General features: G+C 43.4%; 1 protein-coding gene across 3 annotated transcripts in view; it reads right to left on the reverse strand.

Annotated features, from left to right (window-relative positions):
* NBEAL1 (neurobeachin like 1) overlaps nt 1-22590 on the reverse strand; it is a 400332-nt gene that overhangs the window by 48081 nt on the left and 329661 nt on the right. For all 3 annotated transcript variants that reach the window (XM_033945971.1, XM_033945972.1, XM_033945970.1), the window contains 5 exons: nt 19214-19331; nt 17433-17530; nt 9188-9298; nt 8594-8683; nt 7651-7760 (listed from right to left, as the gene is read on the reverse strand). In XM_033945971.1, the coding sequence (XP_033801862.1) occupies nt 7651-7760; nt 8594-8683; nt 9188-9298; nt 17433-17530; nt 19214-19331 (527 nt within the window). The remainder of the gene's footprint in view (nt 1-7650; nt 7761-8593; nt 8684-9187; nt 9299-17432; nt 17531-19213; nt 19332-22590) is intronic.

Below are 22590 nucleotides of genomic sequence, written 5' to 3' on the forward strand. Positions count from 1 at the left end.
ATGGAGAACGACAATCCGATGCAAGAGTAGCAGTAGTACCATGTGGTCCTGACGTGCTATGCTCAGGTTGGGCCGATACATTGGGAGTCAATGTAAGCAATGGTGTGGATAGCTGCAGAAGGATATCACCGAGCTTCCTTTGCAGGAAATCCCGCAGTTAGAAACATAGAAACATGAAGGCAGATAAATGGCCCATCTAGTCTGCCCATCCGCAGTAACCATTACCTCTTTCGCTCTCAGAGAACCCACGTGCCTATCCCAGGCACTCTTGAATTCAGACACAATCTCTGTCTCTACCACCTCTTCCAGGAGACTGTTCCATGCATCTACCACCATTTCTGTAAAAAGTTGCTCCTTAAAGACCTGCATCAGTATCATTGGCTCAGCAACCAATACCATCAGTGCCTCAGTGTGTCAAGGGGTGGGTGACAATGATGATGTGTCACGCCCTTCAGGAGACACAGAATGCACTGAGGGAGAACACCAGTGTCGACGTATGGCCTGCATCGAGGGACTTGATGCTGCAGAGGCCTGCAACGCTTGCTGGGAAGAGGATGGCTTCCTTAGCAGGCTTCCCAGATGGTGGAACACCTTGTGATGTTAATGGAGGGGTAGATGGCGGTACCGCCGGTAATGATGATGTAGACCAGGGATCTCAAAGTCCCTCCTTGAGGGCCGCAATCCAGTCGGGTTTTCAGGATTTCCCCAATGAATATGCATTAACAGCAGTGCATGCACATAGATCTCATGCATATTCATTGGGGAAATCCTGAAAATCCGATTGGATTGCGGCCCTCAAGGAGGGACTTTGAGAAACCCTGATGTAGACTGATCCTTGGAGTCCATAGTCAGCCCAAACAGCTTCTCTCAAAGATGAGTCTTTTGGGAGCACTGCTGAAGGGTAGAACACGCTCAAGTTTCAACACGGTGCTCAGGCTCTAAACACTGGATACACCAACTATGTGGGTCAATTAGTGATATAGGGTACTGACACCTATAACACTTTTTGGAAACTGGACAGGAGCTTTGACATCAAAAGAAAAATTTCAGCAGCAAAGTCAAAGGACTAGTTTGCAGAGAAGGAAAAAACAACCGAAGTGGGCCCATATGACTGGACTGAGGAGAGAAGAAATAAAGTTGCTCTTTCCCTCTTCTTATTTATTTTTTAGAAAATAATAAAGGAAAAAACAAATAAGGGTTTAGGAAACCCTAGTCAAAAAAGAGCGTTTGACGGGAAGGCAAACGAAGTATGTACGGAGTCCAAAAATACACTATTTATTTGTTCTGTGGAAAAGAAAGAACTGAGGAACTGCGCGTTGAAGGCAATCACGCATGTGCGGTGCGGGCAGTCTTAAAGCTTCAGAAAGCTTAAAGTGCCAATGTACTTTTAGCACTGTCCGTACTGGGCTCCGTAATCGACGTCACCCACATGTGAAAATATGCTGCCTGCTTGTCCTAGGATAAAGCACAGTTACTTACCGTAACAGGTGTTATCCAGGGACAGCAGGCAGATATTCTCTTTATGTAGGTGATGTCATCTATGGAGCCCCCTAGCGGACGTTCTAGCAAGCAGACTTGCTTGAAGATCTTCTAGCTTGCGAGTGGACCGCGCATGCGCGAGTGCCCCTCCCGCCCGACCTAGGGCATGCATCTCCTCAGCGTGACCTCAGTTCAGATAGCTAGCAAAGAAGCCAACCCAGGGAGGTGGGTGGGTTGCGAGAATATCTGCCTGCTATCCCTGGATAACACCTGTTATGGTATGTAACTGTGCTTTATCCCAGGACAAGCAGGCAGCATATTCTCTACATGTGGGAGACCTCCAAGCTAACCAGAAAGGGATGGTGGGAGAGTTGGCAAGTTAGGAGAACAGATGTTGCAAAACCGACTGACCAAAATGGCCATCACGCCTGGAGAAAGCATCCAGACAGTAATGAGAGGTGAATGTATGAACTGAGAACCAAGTGGCAGCCTTGCAGATTTCCTCAATCGGAGTCGAGCGGAGGAAAACAACAGATGCCACCATCGTCCGTACCCTGTGGCTAGTGACTCGACCCGGCAGGGAGAGTCCAGCCTGAGCGTAACAGAAAGAGATACAAGTGGCCAACCAGTTTGAAATGGTCCGCTTAGAAACAGAACGCCCCAAGAGATTAGGATCGAAACAGATGAACAGCTGGGGAGCGGTACAATGAGGAGCGGTGCGCTTCAAGTAGAAAGCTAGCGCACGCTTACAGTCAAGGGAATGCAGAGCCATTTCTCCAGGATGAGAATGGGGCTTTGGAAAAAACACAGGCAGAACAATGGATTGGTTGATGTGAAAATCCAAAACAACCTTAGCAAGATGGATGGATATGGAGAACCACCTTATCATGATGGAAGACAGTGAAAGGCGGGTCCACCACCAAGGCCTGAAGCTCACTGACCCGACGGGCAGAAGTGAAGGCAATAAAAAACACAACCTTCCAAGTGAGAAACTTCAAGTGAACCCGCGCCAGCGGCTCAAAAGCAGGCTTCATCAATTGAGCAAGGACCACGTTGAGATCCCAAACCACAGGAGGAGGAGGTTTAAGGAGTGGATGAATGTGAAAAAGGCCTTTCATGAAGCAGGAAATCACAGGATGAACAGAGAGAGATTTACCATCAATCAGTTGATGAAAAGAAGCAATGGCACTGAGGGGGACTCGAATCGATGAGGATTTGAGTCCAGCGCCAGATAAGTGCAACAGATAATCCAGGACAGAAGACAAGGAGGCAGACTGCGGGTTCTGGCGCAGCTGAGCACACCAAGAAGAAAAACGGGTCTACTTCTGATAGTAACATTGGCGAGTGGACTCCTTCCGAGAGGCCTCCAGGACCTCCAGAACAGGCTGGGAGAACTAGAACGAGGGCATCAAGTCTCGAGGAACCAAGCCGTTAAGTGCAGAGACTGCAGGTTGGGATGAAGTAGAGATCCCTGATTCTGCGTAAGCAGAGAAGGAAAAACAGGCAGAAGAGGAGGCTCCCTGGAACTGAGCTGCAACAGAAGGGAGAACCAGGGCTGTCGGGGCCACCGAGAACTATCAGAATCATGGTGGCGTGCGTGGACTTGAGCATGACCAGAGTCTTCAGAATCAGAGGGAATGGAGGAAACGCATACAGAAACCGGTTCGTCCAATCCAGAAGGAAGGCATCCGCCTCGATCCTGTGAAGGGGGTAAACCCTGGAGCAGAAGCGGGTCAACCTGTGATTGAGGGGGAACGCGAACAGATCGACATCGTCGTTAGGACCTTCTGCAGAGGAGGAGCATGAAATAGAAAACTTCTGGAAAGATTGGAAGAGAGCATCCACCAGTGGAGAGACTGCTTCAACAAAGGAGTCACAACAATGAGTTGAGAGACAGGATCCCGATCCTGGTTCCATTGGGATGCCAGGGTCCACTGAGGGATGCAGAGGTGAAGTCTGGCAAAAGGAGTCATGTGAACCGTGGATGCCATGTGGCTGAGCAGGACCATCATGAGCCAAGCCGGGACCGAGGACAGGAGGGCCACCTGCTGACACAAATGAACAAGGGCCTCCTGACGAGGCCGAGGCAAGAAAGAGTGGAGGTGAACCGTGTCCAGGACCGCTCTGATAAACTCGAGGGACTGAGACGGACAGAGGTAGGACTTGGGAAAGTTCACCTCGAATCCAAGACTCTGAAGGAGGAAAATAGTCTGATTTGTCGCTCGCATAACCTCCAGGCGAGAGGACGCTTTGATCAACCAGTCGTCGAGGTAGGGAAACACCTGCAGCCCTCGGAGATGCAGGGTCACGGCCACCACTATCAGGCATTTCGTGAAAACCCTTGGTGAGGCCGCCAGGCCAAAGGGAAGAACGTGTTATTGGAGGTGGAGATCCCCCACCCGGAATCTCAGATACCGGCGAGAGGCTGGATGGATCAGAATGTGCGTGTAAGCCTCCTTGAGGTCCAACGAGCACAGCCAATCATCCTCGTCTCTCAGGGGATACAACTTAGGAAGGGTGAGCATTTTGAACTTTTCCTTGACCAGAAATTTGTTCAGAGTCCTGAGGTCCAGGATCGGACGCAGATCTCCCGTCTTCTTGGGAACCAGAAAATACCGGGATTAAAGCCCCATATTCCACTGATCCAGAGGAACCTCCTCGACCGCTCTGAGGCGAAGGAGGGCCTGAGCTTCCTGTAGAAGAAGAGATAGTTGAGACCTGGCAGAAGGAAACTCTCTTGGTGGAAGGTCTGGGGGTACATGACTGAAGTGAAGAGAGTACCCCTCCCGGACAATGGAAAGCACCTAACTGTTGGTGGTAAGACTCTCCCACTGAGGATAGAAATGATGGAGACGACCCCCGATGGGAAGGGGGGAAGGCTCCAGAAGGAAAGGAGCCAGCAGGCTCAGACAGGAATTGTCAAAAAGACAGCCCAGGTTTCGCCCCTTAGCAGGACGCTGCTGCTGTTGCTGCGGACGCTTCGAGGGCGGCCGAGAGAACGCAGGAGTAGATTTCTGCGGGTACCGCCGAGGAGGAATTTTGTACTACCGAGCTGGAGGAGTCTTCAGCTTAAGCCTCACCAAAGAGGCGAAAGACCGTTCATGCTCTGAGAGGCACTTGTGGCTGCCTCAATGGAATCATCAAAGAGCTCATGCCCCACACAAGGGAGATTGGCCAGACGATCCTGGAGGTTGGGGTCCATATCCACAATCCTGAGCCAGGCGAGGTGACGCATGGCGATCGCAAAGGCCATGACCCTCGAGGACAACTCGAAGGCGTCGTAAGCCGCCTGAAACATATAGAGGCGGAGCTGAGAGAGCGTCTCTTTGAGAAGACGGAACTCCTGATGCCGAGAAGCCGGTACGTCTGCCTGGAACGAGTGGAGCGCTTCCATACAGTACCCGAGATAGGACATGAAGGTAAAATTATAGTTGAGGACACGGTTTGCCATCATTGAATTTTGATAAAGACGGCGACCAAACTTGTCCATCGTACGCCCCTCCTGGCCCGGAGGGACTGCAGCATATAACTTGGAGGGATTGGACTTTTTCAAAGAAGACTCCACCACCAAGGATTGTTGGGAAAGCTGAGCATTCTCAAACCCCTTGACCGGGACCGTCCGGTAACGGGACTCCATTTTGGAGGGAATGGCAGTAACAGCATAAGGTTTCTCCAGGTTCCGGAGAAATGTCTGACGGAGAACCTGGCAAACTCAGCGCCTCGCAGGGCGGGTGAGGAACACCCATCTCCGCCAAGTATTCCTGGGTACAGCAGGACTCAGACTGGAGATCCAGTTGCAGCGCCTTACCCATATCAGAAATAAAATGAGTAAAGGAGGAGTTTCGAGAAGAAGACTCGTCCTCCGGAGGTGACCCAGAGTGAGATCTGGGGGCAGCAGAGAAAGAGGGGGAAACCTCCCTCAAATAATAAGCAGGAGCCTTGGAGTCTTGAGAACGAGATACCGAAGAGGCTCGACTGAACTGCCTCAGGGGCTACGAAGAATGGCCCCGTGGAAGGCGAATCGGGGAGGACTCCGGCGTCCAAGGCACCAGCTTGCGAAGCATCGGCGAGGATGGGGCAAACGAAAACTCCCCTGCAGGCCTCGAGGAAAGCACCCGGGAGGCAGACTTGTTTCACAATGTGGTTTTCTCAAGGGTTCTCAGGATGCTCTGCCAATATTTATTTGTGCATCCTGCTTCATTTAGGGCTATTTTTGCTGATATAAACAGAAAATATTAACAATAAATAAATATATAATACAGTAAGAAACAAGATTAACAGGTTTCTGAGACTCCTTATCCTCCATTCTCTCCAAGAGTACCCTGTAATGAGATTCCTTTGTATATTTGAGGATCGTCTCTGAATAATCCCACAAACTATCTTCTCTGATTTCTTCAGTGATCCCCAAGCCTTATCAATGATGACCATTTTAGATTCAGCAAGCAGAGCTTTCCAAGTTCTGCAGCTGGTAGCAATATTTCAGAGCTACTTCTGCTGCTGCCTCCCTTCCACCATGAAAGCAGTGGCAGCTTGATGATACTGCCACTAGCTGCAATGCTTAGAGATTTCTGGTTGCTGGAACAAAGGAAGTCTTCAGTATGCAGGGCTTAGGGATCCCCATCAGCTCAAATATTTATACTTTGCCTTCAGGTGGGGAGAAAATTTAGTTCCCATCCATTTTGGGCTCCAGTCCCTCCTCCCAAATCAGCTGTGTGGTTATGTCACTGAATACAATACAAATACATTTGTGATGCACACTTTTTTCTACCTTATTGTCTGTACATTTTGTTTTTACATCATCTTGGTCCCAGTTTCTCTTTCTGCTTTTTGTCTAACTTCTACTAATTATCTTCCCAGTGTTTGCTATCCATTTTTTTCTCCTCTTCTCTCTTGTTCCATTCCCTCACTATGCTTGTCTCCAACATATTAATTTTTCCCTTTCTGCTTTCCTTCCTTTTTTCTTTTCTGCCTCTGTCCACTCAAATCTCACTCTCTCACCTTTTTCCTTCTTTTTAAATATTCAGCTACCTATCGATTTTCCATCTCCTCTCACTCTAGTTCTCCCCATTTCCTATCTTGCTTCTTTCCCCAGACTCCTATTTTCTTCTTTCTACTCCCCATTACCCCATTTCTACTACTGTACTCACTATTCTCTCACTTATCTTCTTGCCATCTCCTTTTGACCTCTTTCACATAGCTCACCACTTCCTAAATCTCCCTCTCTCTCCACTCTTGTCAGCTATATCTCCCTTTCCCTTTCTCTCAATCCCCTGGAATCTGCTTTTCTCACCTCTCTTCCCTCCTGCCCTCTCAGGGGTCCATCTCTCCTCCACTCTTCCCCTGGTCCATTTCTCCCTCTCTTTTCTGTTATTCTTTTTCCTCCCCTTTTAATGCTGAATAGGATGGAGGGGAAAAAAAAGATGATGATTCTTTCTCCCTTCCACTCCCAGACCTAACATTTTTCCCTCCCTTCCATATTTCTCCCTGCCTCCCTCCTCCTCCAGATCCAACCTCTCTCTTTCTCTTCCCAACTACCCTGCCCAAGGTCCACTATCTTTCTCTTTCTCTTCCCAACTGTCCTCCCTTCAAGTATCTCTTTCCCCCTTATTCCACCCCATCCCACATCGAACTTCTCTCCCTTGAAACCATTGCCTACCATCTCTCTCTCTCTCCCCCCTTCATCTCCCCATACCTCCCCACCCCTGGTTTGGCACTTCATTGAACCCCTTCCCCGTTCTACTTTTAAAAAACAAACAAAAAAACAGCTGGTCCAGGGGACTTCCTCGGTCCAGCATGTCATCCCTCTTCTATCTGCACCAGTTCGACGTTGCCCTCACTTTTGATCTACTGACAAATTCATTTTTGTTGCAGGGTACTGCCGGCTGTGATAGCAATTCTGAAGCACTGCTGCAGCCCCCCTCTGTGCTTGTCTTCTGCTGCGGTCTATCCCCAATGACCCAACTTTCTTTTTCTACCTGGACAGACCACGGCAGCTGGCAGACCCCTGTAACAAAAAAAAGATTAGTCAGCAAGACCGAACGTGAGGGCAACATCGGACCGGCACAGTTAGAAGGAAGAGTGTGGATACAAACCTGAGTGCAAATTTTGTCAGTCCCCCAACATATGAGCCAAGGGCCTGATAAACTACTGCATCTATCCAGGTCTACTTACTTTGCATGTGTTAGAGTTTGGTCTTTAAGGAATGTAAAATAGTTGGAGATATTTTTGTCATATGGTAGCCAGCCGTGGATTCCAACAATGCAGTTCTGATTTATTGTTATCTAGCAAGGACAGAGAAAGCAGCAATATTGAAGGTCAAGTTGGCAAATGACATTGCTAACTTTAGAAGAGCCAGAAGACATATGAAAGATCATTTTCGTTTCTGGACATGCACTACATGGATTTTTTTTTTTTAATCATCAAAATTGGAGCAAATTTGATGCTTCTGGAAGCTAGTGATACATTTCCAGAGCAAGGCAGCGATAAAAATTTCTAACATAATCTTTATGCTTAATATCTAGGTACATAATAATATGACTGTCATACTTGGGAACTGATTTGCTAAAAGACATTGATATGGGACATTTAATTGTAGGTCCTATTTTATGCAATGGGATTTACTTAAAATGTACATTAAGAGGATTAGCATACCTTAGCCCTTAAAATGAAAAGATTATTAAAGCATCAACATATGAAAATAGATTATTATTAGAGGTAATTCCTGACAACCCTAGCAGCTTGCCTCTGAAAAACTGCTATGGAGTGGTTAACAAAACTGGTGGTGCTTTTGTGGAATTGATGAGGAAAGACTGTAGAGGTGGGTGGTGATGGGAATAGGAGATAAGGAAGGAGTTGGGTTATGATATGGGGAGAATAGGGGATGGTGTGAGGGGTTAGGGTTAGTTTGTTTTCACTTATGTTATTTGTTTTATTGTGGGAGTTAAATTTCAATTGCATCTTGCTTCAAAGCATGTATTGAAATGGAACTAAAAAAATGCATAAAGCTTGCCAAGCACTATCTTAAAAAGTAAATAATATGTCCTTAAAAATTACTTTTGACTCTATAAATAACTTAAGTAATCAAATTTTCACAAGAAAGGCAAGTCAAACTCACCAGTATCTCTGGACTTCCCTGCGATATGAAAGAGCGGGACTGGTTCTTGGGGACAATTGCCTTTACAATGGGTTTTTTGTCACTGATTCCCTAAAATTAAAGAGGGAGAGATTTATAGCAGCAGCAACATAAACAGTCACAGCTGATGATGCATTTCATTAATTCCATTTTCCTACAATTGATGATAAAATTTACCACATAAACAGCTGCAGTTAAGCAAAGATAAGATGCCCAATTTGAATTATAAATAAAAAATTATTTGCTTTATCTGAAAGAAAAAAGCAGATGGATCTCCCTCTTACTCTATCTTTTTCTCTACACAGAATCACTCTTTCCCCCATCATCCACCTATCTGAACTAAGTAAGAGAAAGAAAATCAAGCTTATCCCCTTTCTGGTTCTGTCAACAAATAAATAAATGCAATTTAGTTTACAGATTCGGAATTGAATGAGAGTTTAAAAGAAGCACACATCTGATGATCTGGACAATATAACAATTTTACAAGTATACTACCAACATAGTTTGTTCTTTAATAAACTGTATTTCATACTAGGTTTAAAGGTCATATAGGACTAAATACATGTCAGGTGCTACCTCTATGAAGAAGCTCTTGAGCTCAAGGAGATTCAGGAAAAGATTTGAGATGTCTGTTTTGACTTGTCTCTGCATGATTTCATCTACAGACAGCCTTACAGGATGAGGTTCCTGTCACAGGTTTTAAAACAAACAAGTGTTACAAATTTTATATATGAACTGCAAAACAAAACACAATTCACTAACTTCACAATTTCATTCAGTGCTTAAACCCACACATGCTCAGCACCCATTATAATCCATAACTTACAGAGGATCAAAATTATCTTGACCTAATTTGGAACAAGTGGGGAAAACATGTATGACTACATTTTTTTAACCCCTCTGCATGTAGGGCATGTACATGTATGCAAAAGACAGAATGGAATTGTCCAGATCAGAATGATGTGCACTAATAAAAGTGTCCTCCAACTCATCTGATAATATAAGAATCTTTATTCATCCAATAGCACAATGATACATCCAACGACTCAATGACTCGACATGTACATGTTTCGGCCAACAGGCCTGCTTCAGGAGTCTTAAGAACCACCATTGATACTATCTGGAATGTGCTTCCGCTCAGATAGATTTTACCAAACTTCAAACAAAATGAGCTATCATATAGAATTTCTCAGGAAACAAGTGCTAACATCAGGTGATGAGCAGGACGAGTGGAATGTAGATGAGCTACTGAAGTTGCTATTGTTTGAACTTTATGTGCAGTTACATGGCATACCAGCATCAGCCCAGCCTGAGCATAGCAAAAGGAAATACAGCCACCAGCCATGTGGAAATGGTTCTTTTGGTGACAGGAACTCCATGTCTATTAGGATTGAAAGACAGGAACAGCTGAGTAGAAGTTCTGTGAGGCTTTGTCCGATATAAGTAATAAGCTAGTACACGTTTACAGTGCCATGTGTAGAGTGCAGTTTCCCCAGGGTACAAATGTTGTCTTGGAAAGAAGACTGGAATGACTATAGTCTGGTTAAGATGAAATTCTGATATAATTTTACGGATGAACTTTAGATGAGTATGAGGAACATTGTGTAAGGAGGATCTGTCACAAGTGCTTGAAGTTCAGTGATTCTTCGTACAGAAGTAAGAGCTATGAGGGATGAAGTTGAGAGCAGTTCAAATGGAGGCTTAATGAGAATAGAAAGGATAACATTAAGGTCCCAAGACACTGGAGGAGGTCTGATAGGTGGGTTGGTATGGTAATGTATGTCGGTATCAAAAATCCCATACACGAATACAAGATGTCCGGGGCGGTACTTAGAGATACCCCAGGAAAGAGACTTGGGAGTATTGGTCGACAAGTCAATGAAGCCGTTTGCGCAATGTGCGGCGGCGTTGAAAAGGGCGAACAGAATGCTAAGAATGATTAAAAAGGGGATCACGAACAGATCGGAGAAGGTTATCATGCCGCTGTACCAGGCCATGGTACATCCTCACCTGGAATACTGCGTCCAGCACTGGTTGCCGAACATGAAGAAGCACACGGTACTACTCAAAAGGGTCCAGAGAAGAGCGACTAAAATGATTAAGGGGATGGAGGAGTTGCCGTACAGTGAGAGATTAGAGAAGCTGGGCCTCTTCTCCCTTGAAAAGAGGAGACTGAGAGGGGACATGATCGAAACGTTCAAGATAATTAAGGGAATAGACTTGGTAGATAAAGACAGGTTGTTCACCCTCTCCAAGGTAGAGAGAACGAGAGGGCACTCTCTAAAGTTAAAAGGGGATAGATTCCGTACAAATGTAAGGAAGTTCTTCTTCACCCAGAGAGTGGTAGAGAACTGGAATGCTCTTCTGGAGTCTGTCATAAGGGAAAACACCCTCCAGGGATTCAAGACAAGGTTGGACAAGTTCCTGCTGAATCAGAACGAACACAGGTAGGGCTGGTCTCAGTTAGGGCACTGTTGTTTGACCTAGGGGGCCGCCGTGTGAGCGGACTGCTGGGCGCGATGGTCTGACCCAGCAGCAGCTGCTCTTATGTTCTAATGGCTTGTTGTCCAGAGGAGTATGAAAAGCATTAATATCACTAAGAAGGACTCTAACTGAATACGTTTTCAGACCAGAGTTGGAGAGGTGTAAAAAAATAGCCCAGAACTGATGGCAGAGGACAGGTTTTTGGATTGAATGAGTTAAGGTTACACCAGACAGTGTACCGCGTCCACTTAAAGTGATAGCAGTGCTGTGTGGAAGGTTTTCTAGACACCTCAATGATGGCTGACGCTGGTGCAGATAGTGTAAAAGTATCTATTGGTTGAGAGAAAGATACCATGCTGTAGGAGCTAATGAACATAGATTGGGATAAAGAAGAGATCTTTCACTCTGTGTTAGTAGCGCTGGAAAGATCTGAAGCGTGATGAGCACCTGTACACTGAGTTGAAGAAGGAGAAGGAGCCATGGTTGCTGTGGCCACTGAGGTAGTATAAGAATCATGGTGGCCAGTTCTTGACAAAGTCTGAGTAGTCTTCCCAAGTAGAGGTATTGGAGGGCAAGCATAAAGAAGTAAAGTGTCTGACTTTAGATGAGTGGGAGAGTAGATTCTGGAATAGAGAATGACACAGGGGCAAATTTTTCCTGTGTATAGAGCATTGTGGATTGCTCAAAGCTTGAGATTGATGTGGAGAGTTTTCTCATGAGGACTCCAGCTGAATGTGGAGGTCATTGAGGTAGGCTTCTCAGCTGAGCATAGAAACATCTGTTGTATTTTTTGATGTGGTGGAATGTGGAATAGAAGGCCTCTGGAAAGGTTGGCCAGTTATCATCGCCACTGAAGGGACTGAGAAAGGTCTGAGGTAACTTGTATTTGTTGGGATAGTGGATTGCTGGCTTGAGACCACTGTGTGAAAAGAGTCCACTGATGTTCCCCGAGATGTAGATGGGCAAATGTAGCTACATGAACTGTTGATGCAATGTGACCCAGGAGACACATCATTTAGCATGCTATAATGCATTGAAGAGACTTCCTAACAGATATGAATCAGTGTTGAGCCTGTATTGTGGTAATAAGGCATGAACTTGAGTTGTGTCCAAAAATACTCCAATGAACTCTAGAATTTGGGTGGGTTTAAAAGAGAACTATCACAATTGACTGCAAAGTTCCAGAAGTTCTAGAAGGCGTATGGTTGAATTCAAAACCTGGTAAGCTTGTTGAGATGTTGGGGCTTTGATCTACCAGTCTTCTAGGTAAGGGAACACATAACAACTGACTGGTCAGAGGATTGCAGCCAATACCACTAAGCATTTTGTGAATACTCTGGGTGATGATGCTAGGCCAAAAGGGAGCACCTTGTTTTGGAAGAGGTGTGTTCCCATCCAGAAGAAAAGTTATTTCCTTGTGAGCAGGTAGGATGGAAATATGGGTGTAGGCTTACTTGAGGTTGAAAGAGCATATCCAGTCATTCTTCTCTAATAGTGGCAATAGGTTTCCCAGATAGACCATGCAAAATTTCTCCTTCACCAAGTATTTGTTGAGATCTCAGAGGCTTAGAACTGGGTGGATACCTCCAGTCTTTTTCGGTATGGAAAAGGTATGAGAAAATACCTGGAGTAGAACCCTTAGCCCCTCTCCTGTGGGGGTACTTGTTCTATGGCATTGAGCTCTTGTTGAAGGAGGGTTTTCTGATGGGAGTTGACTTATGACTCTTTTGGAGATTTTATTTGCAGTCAAAGGGCATAGCCCTGTCATCATTTGAAGAACCCAGTGGTTTGTTGTTATAAGGGACCAGCGCTGATAAAAGTGAGTTAGATGACCTCTTATAGGGAGAGCTGAAGGTAGGGGTTGAGGAAGACTGGTTAAGCTCCGAAGAATGGAGTCAAAAAGATTGCTGAGATTTTGACCGAGTCTGAGATCTTTGAACTCTTTATTGTCTGAGATGTCTTTACATGGGAGCTTGAGAGAAAGAAGGTTGATTATATCTTCTTTTGGTGTAATAAGAGGAATATTTAGGATTGTAAAACCTTTTTCAGGTTTAGATGACTGATGAGTCCTCATGTCTTTTTATTTTCTGTTACTTCCCTTATTTTGTCTCCAAAGAGGTCATCACCTAAACAAAATATGTTGAAAAGACATTCCTGTACATTGGTATCAAGATCCGAAACTCAAAGCTATGCTTGCCTCCTCATGGCAATGTAAACTGCCAATGTTCAGGAAGTTACATCAAAGGCATCAAATACTGAGTGCATCCTGTATTTCCTTGTTTCTAGGAGGTCATTGGAAAGATGTTGGTAAGAACTTCTCTCAAAGCCATAATTCCAGCTTTTGATGCTTTCTCAATATATTTCTCTGCCATCTGTGTTGATTATTAATTTCACAACTGAATATGTATTATTCATGGTCTGTTATAGTGTATTTCATCATATTGTATGATCTTATCTAATGGTTATTCTCTTAAATTTTTTCTTAGGCATGTACGTGGGCATAACTTTTTTTTCTGGCTTATGCCTCTACATACTTAGTTTTCTGTTTTAATATCTGATTCTATATATATAGATTATTGTACTACAGATGTATCTGTTATTAATGTTTATGTTGATGTACTAAAATCTTAACAAAGAGATTTAAAAATGAAATGAAGAACTTAAATGTTCTGCAGGAATATATTGGTCGTAACATTTTTTGAAGAGACTAGGTAAAATGTCATATAAAAATTGTAACCGAGTATTCTTCTTGTTAGCATAGAGCAGACATGTCAAAATCTGGCCCGCGGTGCAATAAAATTTGGCCCGCCAGACAATTCCTGCCGTCGCTGAGATTTGGCCCACTATTCCATCCCTGCCTGCACTCTGCCTGCGACCGGCATAATCACCGCTGCTGCCGCTGCTCTTCACGAGCATCTGGGAACTCAGGAGGAAGATGAGCTTCGGACATTAAAGCAGCCGTCAGCTGTAGCAGGTTGCCGTAGCCTCCTCAGCACGTTCCCTCTGCCATGGTCTACTGTACGTCAGAGGAGGGGCAGGACCACAGCAGAGGAAATGTGCTGCGGAGGCCGACTGCAGCCTACTATGATCGCTACAGCTGACAGCGATCCTTTGCAGGCTGCTTTATTTTATTTAAATGGTAGTGATCAAAATGGTGATGAACAGAAGCACTCTTAGGACAAATAAAGCAAGTGGCAATAACAATGAGGAAGAGAGGTGGTTGGAGATTGAGTATTAAGGTCTAAGGTGGAATAGTAGAAATGATGCAACTGGACAGGTTAGTAAACCAAGAGGATCTTTTTTACTGATGAGGTTTACAAGGTTGGGGGATTGGGGATGCTAGTATTTGGGGGGAGGGGGAACTGGGGAGGAGAGATTGAGGTAAGAGGAAGTTTTCTCTGTAGAGAAAACAGTGGGAGCAATCTGGATAGAGGAGAATTGAATGCGGAAGGGGGAAGAAGAAAGGAGAGGACAAATGACTGAGCTGTTTGGAGAGTGATGAGTTGGAGAGAGTCAGGAATAGGGGGGACAGATGAGTTAACAGCTTTACAGTTGTAATTACTATGTCTAGGTATGGTGAGCTGGAGCAGGAACACGAGCAAGAGCAGGATGTGACATCACTAAGTGTAACAAAAGGAAGACAGCATGAAAGAAAAAGGGATGTGATGAGAAAAAGGAAAGATGCCAGACCTCGGGGGAGGGAAGGGAAACAGAAGAGGAGGACAGAGATGGAAGATGAATGGTTAGCACGGAGAAACAAGAAAGAAGGAGACCCTGGCAAGCGAGTTATCAGAAGACAACCAGAGCCTGGGACCACAACATGATTTGAATAATGACCAGACAACAAAAGGTAGAAAAAATAATTGTATTTTCTGTTTTGTGATTACAATATGTCAGATTTGAAATGTGTATCCTGTCAGAGCTGGTGTTAGACAGTAGGCGTTAACTAGGTCCTAAAAGAGAGAGGAAAAGTCTTTTATATTTATTTTGTTTACATTACAGAGCCGGCGTGAGGTTGTGACCCTATACTTCTACTAAGATTAAGGGGTCCTTTTATTAAGGTGCGCATTTAGCGCATGCTAAATCGGTTAGCGTACCTTAATAAAAGGACCCCTAAGTATCTTAATAAAAAATTTGGCCCGCAACTTAGCCTATGTTTTAGATTTCGGCCCCTTATGTGATTGCGTTTGATACCCCTGGCATAGAGCATGGAATACTCTACAACCAAATTTATCAAGAGTTCTGCCCTCTCTCCCAGGTGGAGTACTGGCATAAGTTCTTGAAATGTTGACTTTCTTTAATGCAGACTCAACAAGATTGGATCCTATAGAGCTCATTTTCAAAGCACTTAGATACACAAAGTACCACAGGTTTCTATGGAACTTTGTGTGTCTAAAATGTTTTGAAAATGGGCCTCTATATAAGGTATCCTCTGTATATGGTATCCAGCTTGCGTGGAGCAACTGGTACGAAGTGTGGTGGTTCCTAGTTTTTAAACATGGCATCCTTCATTAAATTGTGAAATTGTAGTTTAAGACAGTGCTTAGACCATTCCTTATAATCTAGAGCATCCAACAGTTCTGCTCAAGGCTCAATTCCCGATTCCATTTTGATTGGAAGAATGTGCCCCCATCTGTCTAATGAATTTTGTGAAAGACACTTTCAGATGGAGACCTTTGACGAGGAGATGGATCTGAAGGAATACCAAAGGCTTCTTCTTCAGAGTTCTGGGTACTCAGAAGACAAATGCTGAGATAGGTTAGAATCATACTCATTGATGTCATGCCTTGGAGATGGAGATCATCAAGGTGAGAGTAGATGAGTATGCTGAGTATTGCATTGAGGAGGGCACTGAGGAGTGTTTTGAGGTGTTCATCATCAGGAATATTGGTGTCGAGCAGAGGAGTGTCAAGAATGGAAGAAGACCTGGTCTAGAATACTTTTTATAACTCAATTAGGTGGTAATCTTCCTATGTCTTATAAATCCATTATAATGTGCTTCTCAAACCCAGACATCTCGATCCCATCAATGTTCATCAAAATATTTGACACTGATTGCTTTAGCTATCCACCACATCGCCATTAATTGGAAAGATAACTCTAAACTTAATTTTCATATATGGTGGAATTATTTGTGTATAATTAGAAAATATGAAGAAATAATAGCTTTCAAACAAAAAAATATTGCTAATTTCACTAAGAAATGTGCCCCGCTAGATGGTTTCTGTAAAAACTTAATTGATAATCTCTCTTGACTCCCTTATCTCTGAAATGGAAATTTGCAGCTTAGGGGAATTTTGTTTTATTTTATGTTTAATTTGTTTTAGGTTGTTTCCTTTATAATGTTGTCTTCTTTACAATGATGTAATAATATATGTATCTATTGTTGATATTATTGTATGTAATGCATGTATTTGATGTTTTATTTCTGAAAAATAATAAAACATATTAAAAAAAGAATGGAAGAAGAATTGTGTTCTCTGGAGGAAGCAGGTCTCCACGATGGGGAACGTTGATGTTCTGGAGTCCAAGATCGATACCTTGATGATTTTCTGGGGGCTTTTTGAAAATGTGATGAGGCTGGATGCAATGTAACAGGTTTCTGCACTGTATGTGACTGTAGCATGCCAGCTAATTCTTTCTGCACAAGTTTTCTGATCTAGTATTGCAGAGACTGTGTTGGCACCAATATTGCATGCAGTACAAAAAGCGCAGACTGAGAGGCATTGGTGACTCTATGTTGAGGCACACCTCAGAGGAGACACCAACTGCAGTGATGGTGATCTAGTTTTGAGTGCACTGATAGTGTGGACACCTGAGACGATGCCGATGCATGCCTGGAGGGGGAAGGCTGTTCATGCTTCTTAGCTTTTTTTTTTTATTTTTTTTACAAACTTCCCCTGATGGAGACAGGGCAAACAAGGTAGAAGGTGACTGGGACTTCGATAATATCAGTACCAGTAGTCTCTGAACATTGGCACTGGAGTCGGCAGGCATCCTCGATGTTCCTGGAGTTCCTCGATGACCCTGGCGTTGACCTGAAAAGTTTCTTGTATTGTAACTGCCTAGCTCTTAGTGACCTCCTCTGGAGTTTAGAGCATAAGAATAGCCCTTCTGGGTCCATCTAGCCCAGTAGCCCATCTTCACAGTAGCCAATCCAGGTCACTAGTACCTTGCAAAAACTCAAATAGTAGCAACATTCCATGCTACTAATCCAGGACAAACAGTGACTTCCCCCATATCTGTCTCAATAATAGACTATGGACTTTTCATTCAGAAAATTGTCCAAACCTTTCTTAAAACTAGCATGGACACTAATACAATAAAGTAAGCATACCGTTATCAGCTGGCAAGGAGTTTGCCCAAAATTGTTTATTATCCCTTCCAGTGCTTTCCTTTCTTTCTCATCAACTATGGAGTCTAGATCTACACGTCCTAAAATAAATAGTCGAGGGAAGAAAAGAAAGTCAGAACAACAGAAAATGAATAAATTGCCATGTGTATGTTCAGTATATGAAAATTACAATGTACTGGCAAAACAGTCAGTGGTTGTTTTTGTTTTTTTTAAACAGGTGCTGGGATGAACTGATGGGAAACATAATGAGGTAAATCTGAGCAACCAAATATCTTATTTTAAAAAAATATTTTTTAATGAAGTCACACTCTTACCTATATTAATGATTTCACATAGATTATCTCCATACTCCTCATACTGCAACTCATGTGTTACAAATTTTCCTTGCACTATCAAACTTTCAGTTCTACCTACTATATGTTACCGTATATATTCAAATATAAACTAAGATTTTTTTTGGCCAAAAATAAGGTCCAAAATGGGGGTCTTGGTTTATATTCAAGCCACCTGACCATAGGCGACAGTCCTCCTCCGTTCAACTCTTGATGGGCTGTAGGCTTCCATGTGCAAGTTTCCTCCCTGCTGCCACAGTAAACAGCATAGCGGCTGTCCACCATACACCCTCCCCCCCAATTAATACAGGCACCACCATCCTTAATGGACATCCCCCCCTCAGCCAACATTACACTTACGATTGGAGAAAGCTGTTGCTACAGCCACCGAACCTGAAGAAATCAACTGCCGCCGATGCTATATGCTTATCTAGTGTGGGGCTTTGAGCATCTGCGCGTGCTCAGGCCTGCCAGCTTCCACCCTCTCTGAGATTCTCAGAGAAGGCAGGAGCCAGCAGACCTTTTTCTTTGGACAGGGAGGCTACTAGTTCTCTAGGCTGCTCCACAATCGGTTCATTCCTGCAAGGGCTGTTACCTCTCCTCCTTTCTACTGTACCCCCTTTTATCTCTCTTCATGTTTACACTCTTCCTCACCGTTCATCCTCCCCAACTATGCATATTTGTCCCAGCTCAGAAGGCTGGGTTGATGGATCAAGTTCTCAATGGCTGGCTGAGCAGGGGCATCCATGAAAGATAGTGGGCGGGGGTTGCTGCAAGTGTTGATGTGTTTGTTTAATACATCGAGGGCAAGGTGTGGATTATGGATCTGAGCAGTTAGTATGGATGGGTGGACTAGATAGGACATAAGGGTTTGGAGGGGGGGGTGTTCTGTTTATACCTTCCTATTCTACAATTTATACCTTCCTATTCTTCTTACCTTCAAGCTCATATAGCCACTAGGGAACCTTCATGAGCAGACCCCAAAAATATATTTTTCTCAAAAGTTTCTCAAGATACCAGGGGATGTGGGAACAAAAACCTAGTATCAAAGAAACTGTTTAAATTGCTGTTATTGTAAATGTTGTGTTATGCTAATAAAAATATTTAAAGTTAAAAAAATTGTGTTAAAACTTATGGCAAGAATATTTAATCTTTGTAGACTTCCTCACCAGGATCACCCAAATTTCTAATATCAGTTAATATTCAAGTCAACCTTTTCTCCTCATTTTTTGAGGGAAAAGCTCACCTCGGTTTATATTCTGATTGGTTTACATTTGAGTATATACGGTATCGCTTGTAGATTCAAGCGAGTCAGGTGAAATTACTAGCAAGAAAATCCTTCTGTTTGAAAATGCCCATAGTATTTTTTTCATTACATTAATGTTCTACGTATTTTTGTTTGGGCTCTTGCAGTTTCTTCCTGCTTTGTACCTTCATAGCTGCAGTAATAGAATACATTGAGAGCCTCCTCCGCAGCTGGTCCACTCTGCTTGTAGCCAAAAATCAGATTAATCCATTCATGGAGATGAGCAGACACATAGTCAGACTCCTGGACAGATATGAAAAGCTTCCATCAGCAATAGGTGCCTGATAGGAGGTAAGCTCCTTTCAGAATAAAATAATTACATATTCCTCAATTGTCCCCTAACAGAATCTTATTTTAGATGTAAATTCATGCCTGATGATATTCATTTTATCATGGTAATGGAAGTGATGGCAATATAGAAACATTAATGAATAAAGATCAATATATATATATTTTAAAATGTCATAATATGACACACAAAAAGAACAAAAATTATCCAATTCAACCTGCACTGCAATTACACATATGGCCTCTTTTACAAAGCCGCACTAACGGCCCCGAAGCCCATAGAGATTTAAAGGGCTTCGGGGCTGTTGCTGTGCAGCAGCCGCTAGCGCAGCTTTGTTAAAGAGGCCGATAGTACATTACATTCAACTTAGTTAATGTACGGATAACATGATACATTAAATATTGTAAACTACAATCAAAATATCAAAGACAAATCTTAATGCTGTTTATTTATAAAACTCTGACATGGTTATATTTTGTCAAATCAGCCTGCATTAAGGTAAACCTGATATTTCTTAAAGATATAAAAATCTGGGTAAGGAAACAAACAAGTTAAAAACACAATCAAATTCAGCAAGAAATGCTCCAGACAGAGAAAGACAGGACTCTGTCTGAACTGCTATTGTTAATCCAGGAGAAATTCACAATTTACTTCCAAAGATTCTTATGGAGATCTATCAATGTCTTATAATAATTGATGGTCTAAAATATGTTTTCATACATAATTTGATGGCAGACAGCACAAGAAATAATACAATCATACAGTAGCATAAAAAGGTGTCAAAGATAGAAAATGATTTATCTTTATAACATTATATGAGAATAAACTGAAGTAAGAATTTTTCCTGGGTCAACATGAAGTTTAGACTGAACCTTATTTCTAAAATGATGAGTGGGTTCTCTAGAAGGAGGATTACTAGGAATAATTTCTCCTTAGAGCTAGGTAAAAAATAATAAACTTTTGTTTATAATGACAGAAGTTGCCATGCAGCTAATTTTGAAGAATTGGAAAAATTGGGATAGATTACGTTATTCATTCTGGTGGGAATCCCTGTTATATCTTCAAAATGGAAAAGTTTATGGCCATTCAGAAGGGTTATTATAAAAAATTTATGGAAGTGTGGGAACCATTAACTAAATATTGTAAAGATTAATCTAATTGTATAATTGTGGAAAATGTGCACATCCGGGGTGGGGGGCAGGGCTGTGGAGTCGGTAGATAAATGTTCCGACTCCGACTCCTTAGTTTTTTGTACTTCAGACTCCGACTCTGACTCCAGGTACCCGAAATTTCCTCTGACTCCGCCTCCACAGCCATGGTGGAGGGGGGGGGTATGTTTTGGCATTTGTTAAGAAGTAAAGAAGGGTTGATTATAAGTATTTTTACGAGATGTTTTTAAATTGGAAGGGGATGGGAGAAAATAAGTCTTACCTTTTTTTTATTAAGTATATTATGCTGTAATAATAATAATGTATGTAAATGCATCATTTGTTGTGCACAATTGAAGTTTCAAAAATTAAGCCTGAATCACAGAGCTCCAACATTCAGATAGTCTTATCTCAGGATTATAGGGTATAGAAGCTACAAGTTTGGACTGTCCCATTGCTGTTTTGAGAGAGACCTGGGCAGTGAGGAACTGCTGCTGATCACCAAAATTATATACAGGAATGAGAAAGAACAAATAATTCTTCAAAAAAATACCCTTCTCATAAACTTTCAAAAAATCTTAATCAGAATCACTCAGAGGTGTTGTTCTACTGTGAGAAGCTCATAACCACTTAAATTGATTATTTCCAAAACCCTTTAATTATTTTCAAAAGGGGGCAGAACCTCAGATTCCCATGCGTTGTACAACTTTAACAACCATACTAGAAAGGGAATTAACCTCACTGGCTCATACTCCCCCTCCTGACCTTGTCTGTTATGAAACCATAGACAATGCTCAAAAAATGTTAGAAAAAGCAAAGGACTTAACTTTGAATCTCGGGCAGGGTTTGTTAAATGTTGAATTTTGCAGTGCAGACAGTTGTTACGTTATCACTCCTGCTGTCTCTACTAGTCCTGTCCCTATGCCCTATCATTCCAGAGCTTCCTCGACTCATGCGCATTTATGCCACGTAGGTATTCAAACGTCTCTATCATATCTCCCGTCTCCCACCTTTCCTCTAAAGTATACATATTGAGATATTTAAGTCTGTCATACACCATTTTAGTAGCCTTCCTCTGGACCGACTCCATCCTTTTTATATAATTTTTGAATTGTACACAATATTCTAAATGAGGTCTTACCAGAGTCTTATACAAGGGCATCAATACTTCCTTTTTCCTACTGGCCATACCTCTTCCTATGCACCCTAACATTCTTCTAGCTTTCGCCGTCACATTTTAAATCTCTTTGGCCACCTTAAGATCATCACATACAATCACACCTAAGTCCCGATCTTCTGTCATGCCCATTCTTCAAGCTTCGCTACGTCTTTCTTCATGTTCTTCACACCATGCGGGGTGTCTACTCTATTGCAGATTTTGGTATCATCTGCAAAGAGGCAAAACTTACCCGACAGCCCTTAAGCAATATCTATATAATAAAACCGTAGGCGGCGCATGCGCAGTCTTATCAGCGTGCTTCCATGATCCGTATGTCCGTGGCCGCCAAGACTGCAGCATGCCCCGCGCTTAATACGGCCCCACCGCAGCTCAGTTCGGCACGGCGGTTTCCCCAGATAGGGGAAGCCTAAAAACTCAATCCCGCCTCATGGTCCTGCGGTTTTCCCTTCCCCTCCAGGTCCCTGCTGAGTAGTTGAAACATTTTCCCCCACCCCCCATTCCCTTCTTACCTTGAGCTGCCCTGCTCCGTTCGGCCCCTCCCCCTTCCCTTCCCGTGTGCTGGCCTGCTGCGGCTGAAGGTTTTTTTCGGCGACTCCTCCTGTTAAAACTCCCCCCCCCTCCCGCAACCGCTCCTGTTCAAAGCGGCCTGCTGAGGTTCGCGGCCGCTGTAACGAACCTCGCAGGCCGCTCTCCACATGGTAGCACGTTCCCTCTGACGCAATCGCGTCAGAGGGAACATGCTACCGAGTTGGAGAGCGGCCTGCGAGGTTCGTTACAGCGGCCGCGAACCTCAGCAGGCCGCTTTGAACAGGAGCGGTTGCGGGAGGGGGGGGAGTTTTAACAGGAGGAGTCGCCGAAAAAAAACCTTCAGCCGCAGCAGGCCAG

The sequence above is a fragment of the Geotrypetes seraphini genome, chromosome 5, assembly GCF_902459505.1.
Source record: "Geotrypetes seraphini chromosome 5, aGeoSer1.1, whole genome shotgun sequence".
In the NCBI taxonomy this organism is placed as follows: domain Eukaryota; kingdom Metazoa; phylum Chordata; class Amphibia; order Gymnophiona; family Dermophiidae; genus Geotrypetes; species Geotrypetes seraphini.